Source organism: Pinus tabuliformis, chromosome J (assembly GCF_031772625.1).
Source record: "Pinus tabuliformis cultivar Carrire ecotype Pingquan chromosome J, CPIR1, whole genome shotgun sequence".
In the NCBI taxonomy this organism is placed as follows: domain Eukaryota; kingdom Viridiplantae; phylum Streptophyta; class Pinopsida; order Pinales; family Pinaceae; genus Pinus; species Pinus tabuliformis.
Genome location: NC_142295.1, coordinates 46,814,210 through 46,832,919, shown reverse-complemented (window position 1 = coordinate 46,832,919; position 18,710 = coordinate 46,814,210). Strand labels below are relative to the sequence as shown.

General features: G+C 32.1%; 1 protein-coding gene across 1 annotated transcript; it reads left to right on the top strand.

The window, feature by feature from the left end:
* The first annotated feature begins 6,357 nt into the window (after nucleotides 1-6,357).
* LOC149225419 (nuclear transcription factor Y subunit B-1-like) lies at nucleotides 6,358-12,617 on the top strand. Its single transcript, XM_089375085.1, has 4 exons — nucleotides 6,358-6,476; nucleotides 6,598-6,671; nucleotides 11,408-11,942; nucleotides 12,338-12,617. The coding sequence occupies exons 3-4, from the start codon at nucleotides 11,413-11,415 to the stop codon at nucleotides 12,447-12,449; spliced, it is 642 nt and encodes a 213-aa protein (XP_089231211.1). The 5' UTR covers nucleotides 6,358-6,476; nucleotides 6,598-6,671; nucleotides 11,408-11,412; the 3' UTR covers nucleotides 12,450-12,617.
* The last annotated feature ends 6,093 nt before the right edge of the window (nucleotides 12,618-18,710 follow it).

Sequence of the window (18,710 nt, the reverse complement as noted above, 5' to 3'; positions counted from 1 at the left end):
CATAGATTAAAAACTCATGCTTTCTATAGATTAAATGTTTATGATTTATTAGATTAAAATGTTCATGATTCTATAGATTAAAGTTTGTAAGTTTTAGAACAAAATCTCCATGCTTTCATAGGATAAAATCTCATGTTTTCTTAGATTAATAATCTTTATGTTTTTTTTCTAGTTTAATATTAATTTCCTTTCCAAAAACTTAGTACTTTCATAGTTTATATTAAAGAATCTAATTTCCTTTTGAAGTTTCCAATTCATTTCAGTTATGCATAAATATTGAAAGCTAATCTCCTAGCACATACGATGTAGTGTACTTCACAAGCTCACATACACAGATGGACATAAAAATGAAAGTAATTTAACAGTCAATTAAATTACCCAACAATAGTTCTATTACTTTTCTATCCAGTGGCTTGTTTCCTTCACCATTCGTGCAAGTCTCCCTCGTACACCTTACATCGAGTGTCTCACAAAGCTCGCATTCTTGCTGACCCAAAGAGGCGGTGTATTCTCTTATGTCCGATTGTAACCAAGGCATTTCTTGGAAAACCATTCCAACTGTGGTCGGACCGTATGACCGAATGGGACTCCTACACCAAACGTTGTCAGGTCTAGTTGGGACTTTAAATCAGGGAGATCACCTTGAAATGTTGGTAGAATCCAAGACCATCAACATAAGGATAGGAAAAAAAAGACAATTAATAAGATTTATCTGAATCTATAGCTTCAACTAGTATGGGCTCCTTACTGCTACCTGGAGAGTAGCCTAATTCGGGAGGGATGCCCATATGTTTCTCAATGTGACCCAACATTTGATCCAAAACTATTAATTGATGTTGTAGGTGATCCAAAAATAGGAGAATGTCTACTTTTCTCTCTTTTTTTTCACCAGGACCCTTCCAAGAAGGAACTTGAGGTGTCATTAGATGTACACCATATGCATGTATTGGTTGTAATACCCATAAGTGTGCTTGAAATTAGGAATCCATTAAACAACTTCAGCTAATACTTCCGTGTCTATAAGGGTGTGTCTTTGGTTAGCCAATTCTTGAGCAACCTGAGTAAGTTCCTCTTGAGAAAGTTGAGGAGTGATTTCTCTAAACCATGTTGTAGAACTTTCAACCATCACTTGTGCATGATTGTGCCCATATTCTTGGTAATTCCTCGACAAACTCATGCCCTAGGACATGGCATTTTGATAGAAATGAATGAGATACAAACCCGGGGGAGGGCAAGGAATCCCTTTAAATTAGGGCAGGACTTAGAGGGAATAAGAGACCCGTGTGGAGAGCAGTCCCTAGGGGCAAACTTTTTCATCATCAATGGCTTATAATCCATCACTAGAACCCATAAGAAGAAAACCTTAAGATGTGGAAGGGATTCACGATATGCGAGGAGACCACATCCTTATCTTTTTCCTATGACACTTGTTCACAGTAAACCAAGGATGATAAAGAAATTTAGAGAAATCGCGGAGAGGAAATAAGTGAACTTGTGTTGCTTGCTCCCAAGACCATTTTCTTGTAGGGAACTGGACCCAACGTGATGGGCTTGCTTGTTCAATTTTTTATGGAATATAATTCTTTACAAGAACAACCTAGGCCCAAAAAGGAACCACCAGAAACCATTAAAGGAATTAAAATCTAGGGGGGTGAGGGAAACAACAACAAGTTGATTACTTCATTTATCAGCATCACCCAAGCTTGAACAAAAAAAATGGAAGCCCAGACTGATAGCTTATTAATTTGCAATGGAGGAAAGATCATCACATTGATGGATAGAATAAATAGAACACACCTGCCACTAGCGAATTCTAGATTCTTCATTCCCATACCAATGACCTGAAGCATGAGACTAAGCACAGAGCCACTGGGGTGATAATATTGAGGAGACCAATTGAAGAACCTTCCATTATAGCTTGTCCTATGCGTGATAATCATTTAATGCCCCCTTAATGAACCATTGTGACAAGACAAGATCTTTGGGCATACAAATGTCCTCAAGGGATGCACAATCCTTTCTACTTGTACTAGGATCCATTAATTAACATTTGCAATGGGTGTGGGATGCTCCACATTAGTTAGAGGATGGTAGGATGTGAGGTTCCCCCATGACTCTTGCATATTTTACTCTGAGACCATTATGGGTGCGTGCTAGGTGGGGCGACAACAACCCGCCCTCCACCCTCTCTCGAACCAAGAAACCCCTCCAAGGTCTTCTAGTTTTGTTATTGATCTAGTGAATAGTTGATTTTACCTTAGTTACTATCCTCAAAATAAAGAGAAGTGCCTAGAGATTTATTTCTTTCTTTCTTTCTTGTAAGTATGTTGGTGCCAACTCATCTATTGGATGGAAGAATGATCTATCCACAACAAGTGCCTAGAAATTTATTGATTTTACCTGAGGTCCCATCTTCAAAATGAAATTTTTTCCTAGAAATATATTATTTGGAAAAGACAAAAATCTTTTATTTTAAGAACAACCATATACTCATTAAAAACTCAAAACATTTATAAAAAAATCATCTTTAACACTTAAGAGCCTTAGGATTCTTTTATTGTTCTCCATTGAGAAGGGTGTTCATATGCTGTAGATATTTGGTGGCTCAAAGATTGTAATTAATTGGTTTAAATAGATATGGAGATGTCACATGCACACATTGCTCCTAATCATTGAAGATATTTTACATTTGAAGCAAGTTTTTTTATCATATCTCATTATTTCATATTTACAGGGAAATAAACACCATTGCAAAGTCCTTATGTAAACCAAGTGCTTCACATAATTTGGGCATTTGGAAGATCACGGGGCCAATAGATGGGCATGTCTATGAATACTACCACAGACCCTTCATAGAGGGCTCGTGTTTGGCTACATAAAGGCTCCAAAACAATATGTTGAACAATGTAGCAAGAAATTCCCAATTTGATTTTGCCTTCGATTAAATTGAGAAAATTCGAATTTCCACATCAACAGACAACTTGGATGATGTTAACTTGTGTGAGATGACTTGTGTTACCCAATTTACTCAATAAATTCGAGTTGGAGGAGTTAGAGTTCAATTAAGCATGTGTGATTACTAATTTGTAGCAATCAAGGTCAGTTATCTAAGGTTGTTTTCAGTTAAACTAGTTCCAACTATTGGAGGAACTAGTGGAGGGTCAAGTTGTGCAGTGGGACTTCAGTCAAACTCAGTGATCATCTAGTTAACTGATCAATCAACCCAAAATAGCTAGTGCATGCAAAGAATTCAAGTTCCCCAGGCTTGGTGGAGATTCCAAGGCAATGTAACATCAGTTGTAGACTAGTCTTGAGTGTACAGGTGTTGCATGCAGTGAGATGATCAGCCTAAGGAATTTCACAATTCAATTTGATGGATTTCCTAATAATAGTGGCCTAATTCCTCGAGAAACAACACACGGAAATTGGATCTCAAGCAGAGGAAAAATTTGACCAAGTTTGGGTTAGAGGCCTTTAGTGAGCATAGAGATAGGTTATGCACTTGCAGGGTGTGCTCAGTTGAGCAAAGCAATTCTAATACATCTCTATTCATTTGATTAATGAAGCACGGAATGGGAATTTTAGTAGATTGCTTTCCCGTGTGTTATTTCTTCTTGCATGTCTAAGATTTTTGTTCTAGATGGTGAATTACTTTCCGCAGAGCAATAGAGTAGGTTTGTGTCTTGTGATTTTGTTTAAAAATTCATGAGCAGTTGCAAATCTACAACCTAATTTATACACAATAATTTATAGTTTATGTTAGGTTTGTGTCTTATGATTTTGTTTAAAAATTCATGAGCAGTTGTAAATCTACAACCTAATTTATACACAATACTTTATAATTTATGTTTTCCTCTGTCTATGGTCTGAGGTGACTCAGAATTTTGTAACTTATGATTGATTTTATCTATTAGGCTTATTGGTTGATAAACACTTTTTTGTAATTTTTGGGCATGGAAAGTCTCAGGTGACTCGGAGTTTTTGTAACTTATGACTGATTATATCTCTTAGGCTTATTAGTTGATAAACATTTTTTTGTAATTTTTGGGCATGGAAAAGGACTTTTTTAGTCCTGATTTTTGATGTGATCTTGCCGAATTAGATGTCTTTTTTGGCATCCACTTGGATGGACATTCAAAAAGTAATTTTCACTATATAATAAAAGTTATAGGAATTTTCTTTGGGAAAAAAAAAAACAAAAACAAACCACCAACAAAAAAAACTCATCTTTAACTCAAAAAACACTCTTTTTAACTATTTAAATGAAATTCAATTAACACATTTAACAAAAAAATCAAATATATACTCATTCGCACATGTAAAAAAAACATTAGAATTAATTTTAAAAAACTGAAATATAATTTTCCAAAATAAAAATTCAATATGTAATTTATAAAAAAAATATATATTTAATAAAAAGAATTACAACCTTTTATAATATTTTGACTATTTAAATAAAATTTGATTAAACCATATTCATTAAATTTTATTTGATTAACTCATATTCGTTAAAATGTTAATTCATAGAAATAGATAAAAATAACAATAAAAAAATTATATTCTTATTTATCAATATACTTTAATTATTTATTTATTTCTAAATCAAAAAATATTTTAGGAAACAATTTTTAACCAAACCATTTAAGTTAAGATTTACTATTTCAAATATTTTAACTATTTAAATAGAATTCAATTAACAAATACTTACTAAAATTTTAATTTATATTATTAATATACTTTAATATTTATTTTAATTTATTTTTAAATTGAAAACACTTTTTGAAAAACAAATTGTTAACCAAATTATTTGAGCAATAGTTAATAGGGTCTCTTTGGGTGCAAACCGCAAATTGATTTTTAAAAAAAGATTGTGTAAAAACACGTTGGTCTCATGAAACAAATTGTTACCATTTAATATGGTCTCTCCCCGTGCAAACCATAGGTTGGTCTCCGCAAACACAATTTGTGTAACGACAGATGTTGGTTTCAGGGTGTAAACAATAGGTTGGTTTCCCCAACACAATTTATGTAACGACACATGTGGGTCAGAAACAAATTGTTCACCAAACAATTTGAGTTAAGATTCATTATTTAATATGATTTATGTAGGTACAACGATATGTTTGACCATTACAAATTGTGAACCAAACCACTCCAACTAATACCTTTTGACTTAATATAGTCTCTCTAAGTGCAACCACACATTCAATTACTACTTCAAGATATCTAAAAACTTGAATTACTACTTCAAGATATCTAAAAATTTGAAGTCCTTATAAAAATTAAACATTGTCAAATAATAAAAATCTCATTAAATATAAATAAAACTATATAATCTTTATTATTATTCATAAATAATAAAAAATAATCTTTATTATCATTCATAAATAATAAAAAAATCACACTCATCCCGATCAAAATGCTCTAAAATCTATGTATCCAGTATTTGCAATCATTAAAATATTTCATCTTCTTGTCACAAACGTCATGTAATAAATTATGTCTTATTCATTTTGAACGAAAAATTACGTCTTTCAATTTCGGAGATGATTTATTCTAATTTATTTAATATTATGAATATTTTATTATTTTTAGTTATATAACCTTTTAAATTATATTTATATTTAATAATAAAATTATAAATTTATTATTTATTATATATATATATATATATATATATATATAAAAAATATATGGTTTTTTTAAATATTTTAAAATAAAATAAAATATTTAATTATTTTATATTTAATTTAATAATTATTAAAAATATATGTTTCGAGAAGTTTGGCAGGAGAACCCTCACAATGACATTTATTGCATCCTGTAACAGTCAGGTGAAAGGGAGAGAAAAGCAACTCACTTGTCAGGATTCCTTAGAGCCTAGTTCACATTACCCTTTTAAATTACCAACAGCATATGGGTACATCAAAAAAAACGCATAACAATGAAACTAGTACAACCCATCTGCAACTAAATTGTTAGAGACTTCTGTTTGAAATTATAAGCATAATTGCTGGAAAGAAACTACTATTTGAAATTATGCTGTTCTCATAGTAGACTTCATACCATAGATAGTAGTACGAGATCCATTCATTAAATGATAGTGGAGAATAAGAGCAGTAGTAATAATAAAAAAATAATAATAGGAAGTAGTTGTAGATTCCATTGGTTTTGCTGGCAGTCATGCACGAATAATTCTCTGCACCACTCTCCACATGTTAACCTCATCAATATCTCTCATCAATTTCAAAGATTCAAAGATATTGCTTTCCTTGTATAAAATGTCTCCTTCTATACATGATTCATACCTTCATTGCGGACATTTGTCTCCTCTTTGTCACCTTAAGCAAGCACAGTCAACTGGTAAGCAAATGGGCAGAACTTAGAACTTCAGTGCCTGCATGCTTCTCGTTTTTATATATAATCGAAAAAGAAAAAGTTGTTGGGAACTTGGAAAAATACCACCTGATCAGTGGGTAAGGTTTTTAGCACCTTGTTTAAATTTTGTTACAAAATATCTGGCACCCAATTCGAGACTGAACTGACCCATTTCATCTTAAGGGGAATGCCTGCTTGTTCTGCATTGTTGGCAAACAGGTTTCTGCAAGTTCTTGTCTTATTTTACTGGCATTTCATTTTGCTTGATGCATGCAGTTCTTTCAGCAGTAGCTGTAAGTTTACTTTGATCTCTGAATCCCATTATGCATTTATATAACTACTGCTGTAAGTCTACTTTGATCTCTGAATCCCATTGTGCATATATATAACTATTGATCTTTCTGAAAGCTGGTTTGTTTGGATTACTAATGCTATTAGTTATTAACATCTTTGGAGATTGAATCAGAAAACTGACAAGCAGATCAAACAATGTGCCAACATTCAGACCACTGCATTTCATATTATAAATGTTCTGATTTTCTCTATAAAGAGCATGCTCTAATGGTTTGAACTAGAAGAGGAAATCATGGCTATTTTATGCAGAATGCTTTGAGGCCAAGTCGACTTAGTTGTTGTTTTAACATAAATGTCTTTGAAGAAACACATGATGTTTTCTTGGGGTTTGGGTACCTGGTTTTTTATTTTGAGTTGGCAATGGAAGGTCTGCATCAGCCCCTTGTGAATTTTTTTATCAAGTTCTCCCTGTAACTCCTTGCTAGGCACCACATTGATGTTTTTTTGAGATCAGCTCCTTGCAAATTTTTGGTCACGTTTTAGCCACAACTCTATCTATCATTGCTCTGCTTTACTTGAATCCGCAATTTCAACTTCGTTTTTAGCTACAGACTAGTCAATCTCACTATTTTAGTCATAGATAAAGCTTTTTAGTCCCACATTGGCCGCAAATCTTAATAAATACCTGCATTCGCTTTTCCTTGACTGTCGAACGGCAAAGTAGGTAACTGCTTTCTCACCCTCACTTTTTGGTCACGGTCTAGGCACAACACTATAACTTTATGCTTCATATGTAGTCGCAATCTCATCCTCTCTTTTTTTTGGTCATGGTCTAGTCACAACTAACTCGATGCTTGGTAGGTACCCACATTCTTACCCTTGCTTAGTAGGTGTAACAGGAAGGATTTTTTGATGGGAGGTCTCTTAAGAATCAGCTGTTAATGTAAGGAATTTTTTATCTTAGTCTCTAGCCTTGGTGCAGGGGAAAATACCATCTTGAAGATTGGAAAATTTCATTCCACTTCAAAGTCGAAGATTGGAAATTTAACTCTACTTCAAAGTCTCCTGGGAATCAGCTGCTTGTACTTGTGAATTTTTGATAGCTTGGGAGATCTCTTAAGAATCAGCTCTTAATGAAGTAAGGAGTTTAGATCTTAGTCTCAGCTGCTTGTACTTGTGAATTTTTGATAGCTTGGGAGATCTCCTAAGAATCAGCTCTTAATGAAGTAAGGGGTTTAGATCTTAGCCTCTAATCTAGGTGCAAGGTAAAATACCATCTTGAAGATTTAAAAATTTCACTCCACATTAAAGTCAAAGATTGAAAAATTACACTCTACTTCAAAGTCTCCTAGGAATCAGCTGCTTGATAATTTTTTATCTTAGTCTAGCTGCAAGGGAAAATATCATCTTGATGATTGGAAACTTTCACAAATGTCACTCAGAAGTTATGTTTGGCAAACACACATTGTCCTTAAGGTACATTGTCCTCAAGGTTTAGGGTTCGAACACACATTTTCCTAGAGTTTGGGGTTTGTATCGGGTTATTTTAGGTTTATATGGTTACTCTTTGTCTCGAACATAAGACCATGAGCCACTGATTTGTTTTCCGTTTTAAATTAAACAGTTTGACTTCGCAAATAATTACAGATAATCACAGATAAGGATTTCTTTGTGGCCAGGTTAATTGGATTACTATGTGGTTAGGTTAATTGGATTTATTTTGGGTGATTAAGAAAAATGATTTTTATTTTTTTCATTCAATTTTAATTTCTACAAGAACATGCATTTATTTTGGAGGGTTACAGGATAATTACAGATAATCACAAAATCACAAATAAAGATATCACAAATAAAGATAACTTTGTGGCTAGGTTAATTGAACATGCATTTATTTTGGATAGTTACATGATAATTACAGATAATCAAAAAATCACAGATAAAGATATTTTTGTGGTTAGGTTAATTGGATTTATTTTGGGTGGTTGTGAAAAATTATTTTTATCTTCTTCAGCCAAGTTCAATTTCTGCAAGAACATGCCCATTTATCTTGGGTGGTTGAAAAAAATGATTTTTATCTTTTTCATTCAAGTTTAATTTCTACAAGAACATGTGTTTATTTTCTGCAAGAACATGCCCATTTATCTTGGGCGATTGAGAAAAATGATTTTTATCTTTTATTCAAGTTTAATTTCTACAAGAACATGTGTTTATTTTGGATGGTAATCACAAAATCACAAATAAAGATATCTTTGTGGTTAGGTTAATTGGATTTATTTTGGGTGGTTGTGAAAAATGATTTTTATCTTCTTCAGCCAAGTTCAATTTTTCTACAAGAACATGCCCATTTATCTTGGGTGATTGAGAAAAATGATTTTTATCTTTTTCAAACAAGTTCAATTTCAACAAATTCAATTCCTACAAGGACATGTGCATTTATATTGGGTGGTTGAGAAAATTGATTTTTATTTTCTTCAAATTCGAACATATGCCATATGCATTTATCTTGATAGATGTTATCTTCTTCAATCAAGTTCAATTCTTACAGGAACATGTGCATTTAGTTCAATTCCTGCAGAACATGTGCATTTATCTTCTTCAATCAAGTTCAATTCCTACAAGAAAATGTGCATTTATCTTCTTCAATCAAGTTCAATTCCTACAAGAACATGTGCATTTATTTTGGGTGTTTAAAAAAAATAATTTTTATTTTTTTAATGAGTTCATATTTTGACATCTTGAGTTTATATTGTATATTATTTTAATAATTTTCAATATTTTCATAATGGTTTTATTTTGGGTGTTTAAGAAAAATAATTTTTATTTTTTTAATGAGTTCATATTTTGACATCTTGATTTTATATTGTATATTATTTTAATAATTTTCAATATTTTCATAATGGTTTTGAATCTTGCGATTAAGATTCAATTACCATAATGACATGTTGAGCTCATATAGAATATAATTTTTATATTGTTATAATGATTTATTGTTATAATGATTTTAAATCTTGTGATTGATCAATATTTTAGAGTTTATCTTGAACACCATCCTGACATGTTGAGCTCATATAGAATATAATTTTTATATTGTTATAATGATTTTAAATCTTGTGATTGATCAATATTTTTCTTCAATATTTTAGAGTTTATCTTGAACACCATCCTGAAAATAAGATTTTTCCTCAATGTTTTAAAATTTATCTTAAACACTATCCTGAAAATAAGATTTTTTTTTTTTCACCCATATTTCAGAGTTTATCTTGAATGCCATCTTCCAAATGAGAGAAAATGAAAATTTATTTCGTTATAATTATTTTTATAATCGGGAGAAATGAGAGTTTCTACATTTTTTTAATTTTTATAATCCGAAGAAATCAGAGTTTCTGTATTTTTTTGTAATTTGTAATTCTTTATAATTTTTATAATGAGAGTTTTTGTTTTTTAGTTTTTTTGTGATTCTTTATAATTTTTATAATGAAACTTTATCTTTAGTATATTCTGAAATTGTTTTGTAATTTGTAATTCTTTGTAATTTTTATAATGTGAGTTTTTGTTTTTTAATTCTTTGTAGTTTTTTTTGTGATTTTTTTATAATTTTTATAATGAAAGTTTATCTTAAGTATATTCTGAAATCGAAAGAAAATAAAAGTTTCTATAGTTCTTTGTAATTTTTTATAGTTTTTATAATAAGAGTTTATTTTAGGTACCATCTTATTCTGAAATTGTTTTGTAATTTGTAATTCTTTGTAATTTTTATAATGTGAGTTTTTGTTTTTTAATTCTTTGTAGTTTTATTTTTATTTTTTATAATGGAAGTTTATCTTAAGTATATTCTGAAATCGAAAGAAAATAAAAGTTTCTATAGTTCTTTGTAATTTTTTATAGTTTTTATAATAAGAGTTTATTTTAGGTACCATCTTAGAAATGAAAAAGGAAATTAATTTCCTGCAGTTCTTTATAATTGAGGAAATGAGTCCTCTGTAATTTTTTATAGGTTTTATAATAAGAGTTAATAAAAACTTTTTATTTTAGGTACTATTCTAAAAATGAAAAAGGAAATGAACGTTTCTTGTAGTTCTTTATAATTGAGGAAATGAAAGTTATTGTATTTTTTTTTGAAGAGTTTGTTTAATTGTAGTTCTTTATAATTGTTATAATAATTTTTATAATAAGAGGAAATGATAGTTTTTATATTTTTTATAATTATTAGAATAATTTTTGTAATGAGACTTCCGAGAGTTTAACTTTTATCTTAGGTACCATTTTGAAAATGAAAGGAAAATGAAAGTTTTTTTAAAATAAAAGGAAAAGGAGAGTTTTTCAAGACCTATGAGAAACCTATGTTGTTTCATTTTTCAAGACCTGTGTTGATTCATTTTGATTATCATGCCTGCTTTTATTTGATTAGATGTATTTTATCTTGGAATTGAAACCTTGACTAGAGAGAAACCATGTTCGTTTGTATTGGAGAAATCTAGTGGTTGCCTTGCACTCATTTGTGGTTTGATTTTTGGTTTCCTGCAAGCAGTGGTCATAACACCATATATCTAATAAACTCTTATATACATCTTGCATCTTTACTTCACAGTTTCTAAGAGTATCGCCTTCTCATGGATAAAGACTGTAGTATGTGGCCTACGAAAGTTGAATTCTTGTTAACTTGATGCAAAAGGCATTGTTCTTTATTCCCCTGAATTTGCATGGAGGCTTATTCTTTTACATTTTAATCATACAGCTTCAATGGCAGAAGATGCAAGCCCAACCAGCCAGGATAACAGCACCTCCGAGGATGGAGATAGAGAAAATTGTGCTGTAAGAGAACAGGACAGGTTTATGCCTATTGCAAATGTCATCAGGATCATGAGAAAAGTCCTCCCAACACATGCGAAAATTTCTGATGATGCAAAGGAAACAATACAGGAATGTGTTTCAGAATTTATCAGTTTCATCACTAGCGAAGCGAATGACCGGTGCCAAAAGGAACAAAGGAAGACTATCACTGCCGAGGATGTTTTATGGGCCATGAACAAGTTAGGCTTTGACAATTACATGGATCCATTGACTCTCTACCTTCAGAGATACAGAGATATTGAGGGTGATCACAGGGGTTCGATCAGAGGAGATACCCTTACAAAGAAAGATTCAAGTTCCCTGACTTTCTCTACGGGCTTTCAGATGAATCATCAAGGACACTACAGTACAAGACTGGGCTATTATAAGGACTCCATGACAAATGCCAACATTCACTTTGATCCATATGCTCCATACAAGTGAGCTTTTACTACATGACTTGTGATTTTTATTCATGCCATTCTGGTCATTGACATGATAATGGAGCTGCCTGGCATCATAAACAAGTGTCCAATCTATCTCACAGTGTTTGTTTGTTTTTACTGAAAGTCTAGCATATTGTAAATTAAAGTGTAGAAATACTATAAAAGGGGCTTGGAAACTTAAACCAGCAATAACGCCACTGCATGTTTTCCTAAAATGCAGTTGCCATATATTATTAGAGTTAGTTTTATATTAGTAGTGTTACACACATGCTTGTTTTTCGTTTTTTGAAAAATGTATCATGTATTGCATCTTTAATGGATAATACACACTGAGATTGCATGGAACATGTTTAATGGTTAATGAACAGTGAAATTGTATGGCTGTACAGGCATGCCTGGAGGACTGATAGGGCTAGAATGCCCAGCATGTCAGCTTTATTTTCACATTGGAAGGAATTTATGTCCTCTCTATACAGTCTACACATAAGGTCATATCCTTAAGTCTTAAATAGCCTGATACTAAACAGGCTGCAGGGGAGATTTGCGTTGCTCAAATATCACACATTACATCTAACATATTTGCTTTTTTCCAAATAAATTGATTGAGCTGAAAAATAATCATTTTCTGAAATTTCTTTCCCACTCTTCTTGAGATGCAGAAATACTTGGGAGAATTTGACTGTTTTTAAAATGTTGAAATAATATACGAGAATCCCTTTCCATGTTATATGATTCTATTCATCTCTGAAACCAGAAGCCCTGAAACTCACAAAATACATCTTTTGGGTCCTTCAATTGTATTTATATTGCATAAACCTGTATTTTTGGTTTCAATCGAACCTTTGATTCCATACAGTGGATAAATATGTATTTTAAATCTGTATTTTAGGGCTTTAATTGGAAACAAGAGAAGAGGGTGGAAATATACAGTATGAGAAAACTGTATTTTGGAGGATTGATAGAGCATTGATCACTATCAAGGACAGTGAAGGTAGAAAGAAATAAAGAAAGAAATTATTTTAATGTCTACGTCTTAAAAATAACCTATAGGATAAGTTGCTTCTTCTTTTGATAGATTGCTTCTTCCTCTGATATATTCGTTTACAGGAAATTACTTCTTCCCCTGCTTGATGTATTGGAAATACACGATGTTATATATTCGTTTACAGGAAATTACTTCTTCCCCTGCTTGATGTATTGGAAATACACGATGTGATCGGTTACAGGGGATACACCTGTATTTGGGGCATTAATTGCCAACAAGAGAGGAAGGTGAAGGCATACAGTGGATACTCCTGTATTTGGAGCACTAATTCCTAACAAGAGAGGAAGGTGAATGTGAAGTGGATAAACTTGTATTTGAGGTTGGGGGCAATAATTGCCAACAAGAGAGGAAGGTGAAGGGATACGGTGGATAAACCTGTATTTTGGGCCTTTAATTGAAAATAAGAGAGAGGAAGGTGAAGGTGAAGGTGAAGGTGAAGATGAAGATGAAGTATTTTGGGCCTTTAATTGAAAATAAGAGAGGTGAAGGTGAAGGTGAAGGTGAAGGTGAACTTTATACTTTTAGTCAATGAGATTTACAGTCTGGAGTGTGAGTCGATGGGATATGTAATAAAGGCTAATGTGATGCAGTTTGATGACATTAATCCGTATGAATTGGTGGATGTGCACTTTACACTATGAGTCGGTTACATTGTTCTACAATTAAATGTGATTAAGGGACGAGTTTAAATATTAGGTGTTTTTGTTTTTCGTAATTCATTTTTTGAGTTTTTAAGATAATTATCATTGAAATTTGATGGCGATATATTTGTTGGATTTTTTTGAAGTTTTTGAGATAATTATTATTAAATTTAGGTAGTGGTATATTTGTTGATGAAATTGTAATTTTTAATTATTTAATTTATAAATTTGAATACATAGATGAATGGTATTAGATTTTTTTTAATTTTTATAAGGTAATTGTGATTGAAATGTGGGAATAATATAATCGTGGATGAAATTATAATTTTTTATTTTTTAATTTGTAATTTTAAATATGTAAGTAAATCTAGCATTGCACATGAGTGCATGATGTAATGGTTGGGGTCGGTTTACACGCCCTCCAGCCAGTATCGAGTCCTGAGGAGCTGCACTGCAGCGTATTTGGGCCATGGCCAGTAATGTATGTACTATGTACAGAATGTTTTTGACAATATATAGCTTCTTCAGGGGGGTCCCCGCCCTTTTGAAAAAAGTAAATCCAGCATCATCCGGAAAAAATTGAATTATTTTTCCGGTATTTCAACATTCCTAATTCATTTTAATTCACTTTTATAGTATCATTTCAATAATTATTATTTATAATTTTAATATTTTTAAAATTATTTTATCAAATTTTAAATAAAATTAATTAATAAATTTTAAAAATTCAAAAAATTAAATGTTTAATTTAAGTTGTAATTTATTAACTTCAATTACCGAGATCATAAAATCTCGGTAATTAGTATCTATAATTCCTCTGATTTCAGATTTTAGATACAATTAATTAAAAAACATAAAAAAGTTCAAAAAATGAATGATCAAACTAAGCTGTAATTAGCCGATATAAATTGGTGAAAAGTACACTTTACACCGTGAATGGATCGCTTTACAGTTTAATGCAATTAACGGGTATAAACGGGTGAAGGCATACTTTACACACTGAGTGGATCGCTTATCACTTTACAGTATAAGTGGATAGAGATGTAATTTAATGTAATTACAGATGAATGTAATATAATCTGGAAGGTATAAACTGGTGGGAGGTGCACTTTACCCTCTGAGCGGAAGAGTGATGTAATTTAATGTATAATTAAAGATGAGTTGCGTAATGTAATTGCATTAAAAAGAATGGAATGTAACACAGTCTACTACACCCTGAGTAATTAAAGATGAGATGGGTAATGTAATTATATTAAAAAGAATGGAATGTAACACGGTGTATTACACCCTGAGTAGATGAGAGGTTATGAAAGATATAATGTAATTAAATATGATATATTTAATTAAATTTAATTCATAAGAACGTAATTTAATTAATGGTAATAAATTGAAATTAAATTTATGAGAATGTAATTTAATTAAGAATACTACATGGGTGGAACGAGGAAGTTGCCCTTTATACTTTATAATATGATTTGAGTCCTAATAAACTGGGAGAAGGAAGGTGCACATCATTTTGGGTCGAAGAGAGGCCAATACACTAGAAAAAGGAAGGAAGGTCGCTTTACACTCGGAACATGGGGTCCTCATTCCAGATTTATTGTTAATCATGGTTATTTCATTATTGAAACAAATGAAAATTTTTCCAATTTCAGTTTTAATTATCAAGGGGCGACCAAAACAAGTTTTCCCATGCAAATTTTAATTAATGAAAGGTGTTCTAAAACATAAAACATTCTGGATTTAATATTAATTATGGCTAATTTTTTTTAATTTTTTTTTTTAAGTTTGGTAGGATATTTTTATTATGTTTAATTTTTTATTTTCTGATTAGAGAAACAGCACAAGATTGGAACCTAAGAATTTTTAGTTCAGTGAAATTTCATTTCTATGACTATTGCCAATTAAACTATCTCAAACAAACTTAATTGTTTTCTTAAGTTGGGTATCAGATTGGAGTTTTCTTATTGTTTTTCAGAAACCGTGATGAGCTATTACCCATGGTTTTAGGTTTTATGTTGACGGGAATTTTAGGGTTTTTTTGGTTTTTGCTAATTCCAGTTGGTATTGAAATATTTATAATTTAATCAATTTTAATAATTAAAAATAAATATATTTTTAATTTTATATTTAAATATAAAATTAGATTTAATAATTACAAAATAAATATATTTATAATTTTAAATTTAATAATAAATTTAAATAAAAACATATTAAAAAAAAATCTAATAAGCAAAACTCTTAATTTAAAATTAAATTATTATTATATTAATCATTTTATAAAAATTCTAAAATATGTCATTTAACCATTAAACTATATGTAATAGCTCCATGTGCATTAAACAGACACTTAAACTATATGTAATAGCTCCATGTGCATTAAACAGACACTGTATGAAACAAATGCTAGAAACTGTATGAAACAAATGCTGGAAAGTTTTTTTGGATTGTGGTGCATCCACAAATTTTTTTATTCAACATGTAATCACTAAACCAATAGAAAATTACTTATTGTCATTATAATCCAATATAGCAACCTATAAATTAGATATATTAGTAATTTGTAACTTGGTAAGGTATTGAGATGTGTGGAGAGACACCATAGTGCATCTACATCCTTAATACTGAAATAGAGATTTTCAAATAAGCTATTAGTGAAAAATATGTAACTTGGTAAGGACTAAGACTAGCAGAGAGACACACAATAGTGCATCTACACCCTTAATATTGGAATAGAGAGGTTCAAGTAGGCAAGTATGGTGAAGAAAAGATGGCACCAACTGTTCATACAACATGAGCCCTAATATCCCTGGCACCTTATTCTTCATCATGTACACCATCCTGCGTAATACTGGAATATAGAGAGGTTCAAGTAGGTAAGTATGGTGAAGAAAAGATGGCACCAACTCGTACACCATCCTGCGTAATACTGGAATAGAGAGGTTCAAGTAGGCAAGTATGGTGAAGAAAAGATGGCACCAACTCTTCATACAACATGAGCCCTAATATCCCTGGGCCTGGCACCTTATTATTCATCATGTACACCATCCTGCGTAATATTGGAATAGAGAGGTTCAAGTAGGCAAGTATGGTGAAGAAAAGATGGCACCAACTCATACACCATCCTGCATAATACTGGAATAGAGAGGTTCAAGTAGGCAAGTATGGTGAGGAAAAGATGGCACCAACTCTTCATACAACATGAGCCCTAATATCCTTGGGCCTTGGCACCTTATTATTCATCATGTACACCATGCTGTGTAATACTGGAATAGAGAGGTTCAAGTAGGCAAGTATGGTGAAGAAAAGATGACACCAACTCTTCATACAACATGAGCCCTAATATCCCTGGGCCTGGCACCTTATTATTCATCATGTACACCATCCTGTGTAATGCTGGAATAGAGAGGTTCAAGTAGGCAAGTAAGGTGAAGAAAATATGCACCAACTCTTCATACAACATGAGCCCTAATATCCCATGATACCTTATTCTTCATCATGTACGCCATCCTGAGTAACACTGGAATAAAGAGGTTCAAGTAGGCAAATATGGTGAAGAAAAAATGACACCAACTCTTCATACAACACAAGCCCTAATTTCCCCTGGCACCCTATTCTTCATCATGTACACCATCCTGGGTAACACTAAAATAAAGAAGTTCAAGTAGGCAAGTATGGTGAAGAAAAGATGTCACAAACTCTTCACACACCATGAACCCTAATTTCCCTTGGCACCTTATCCTTCATCATGTACACCATCCTGCGTGGCATGAATATCAAATTCTAAAAATAAGCTTTATTATTTCCTTTTTATAATAATTATAAAATTGATTTACGGGTTTGATAAAAGTTGGAGCAGGGTTGAATGTAGTTATCAATCCATTTTGTTTTCTCTTGCTAATAATGCAATGAAATTAAACACATAGGCCAATAAAATCAACCGCAGAGGTACACCCTTCAATGAATGAGCGATGAGATCCAAAATGAAGATCTTTATAGGAAGCTAAATTTTGTGTGTCCATCCATAGAAATAAAGATGCCTCCTGTATTACACATTGATGAGGAGGACAATGCTCCTCTTACATAAGAACCTTTGCTGAAGCAAAATTTCAACCAGACAAGGGCATTCTCTTATGCAAGTGGATTATGCATGAGCGTAGCTGAGTATTTGTATATACAAGGGTAGAGATTCTGATTGTTCACATCATATTAAATATAAATAAACTACTTAAGCAAGTCAGCACAGGCCAATACCATCCAGTGAAGGGGATAGCACTGTCCTACTGTCAATAGTACCTTGGTTATGTTTGTTCACTCATCCTTGTATTCAATGTAAAGATTATTACTTGTCCTTGAATTCAGAATATGCTATGACGGGTGAAGTCAGCAGGTGCATTCTACAGCCTAGGTTGTGGTGGGGTCAGGGTCAGGGGGGCAGTAATCCATTATGAAGCCAACAAGGACATTTTGCAGCGCATATGAAGGTGCATTGGATGTACTGAGTATGGAAGCTAGTACAGACCCATCATACAAATGAAGGTGGTTCGGCCGTTCGGGTTTCTGAACACTTCACCGGTGCAGTCTACAGCCGAGGTCAAGGTTGTGTGAAGTCAAAGCCAATCGACCATGAAGCCAGCAGGTGCATTCTAGAGCTCATTGAAGGCTGGGGTTAGGGTGCCAGTGATTTATAACTCTTGTGTAGCAGTAGATTGAATCTAAATGGCCATTGGTTGCATTGAATATAGACAGGAGTACAAATCGAAGAAGGATACCGACGCAGAGGAAGTGTTTGGACAGTTAAAAGTGACTGGAATTTAGGCGAAATAATTTTAAAAAATCTTGCAGTAGACGTGTTTGAATCATGTTTTTGATGGTGGAAATAGATTAGCACCATCAAAAATCTCTAGGGCACCCAATATCTTGAAGTTTGACAGCTATAACCTAGATTTAAAAAAATCCCTACCAGATTTTATCTAAATCTTACCAAAATTTCTATGATTTTCCGAGCAAAAAACAGTCTATTTAGATTACAGCGTACAAATCCATCTAGAACAGCACCTGATATTCACATCATAG

Bases quoted from the DNA above. Each gene is read 5' to 3' on its own strand.
- LOC149225419 (XM_089375085.1), top strand. From the start codon at position 11,413: ATGGCAGAAGATGCAAGCCCAACCAGCCAGGATAACAGCACCTCCGAG. The intron at 11,943-12,337 runs GTGAGCTTTTAC...ATGGCTGTACAG, and splicing joins GATCCATATGCTCCATACAA to GCATGCCTGGAGGACTGATA.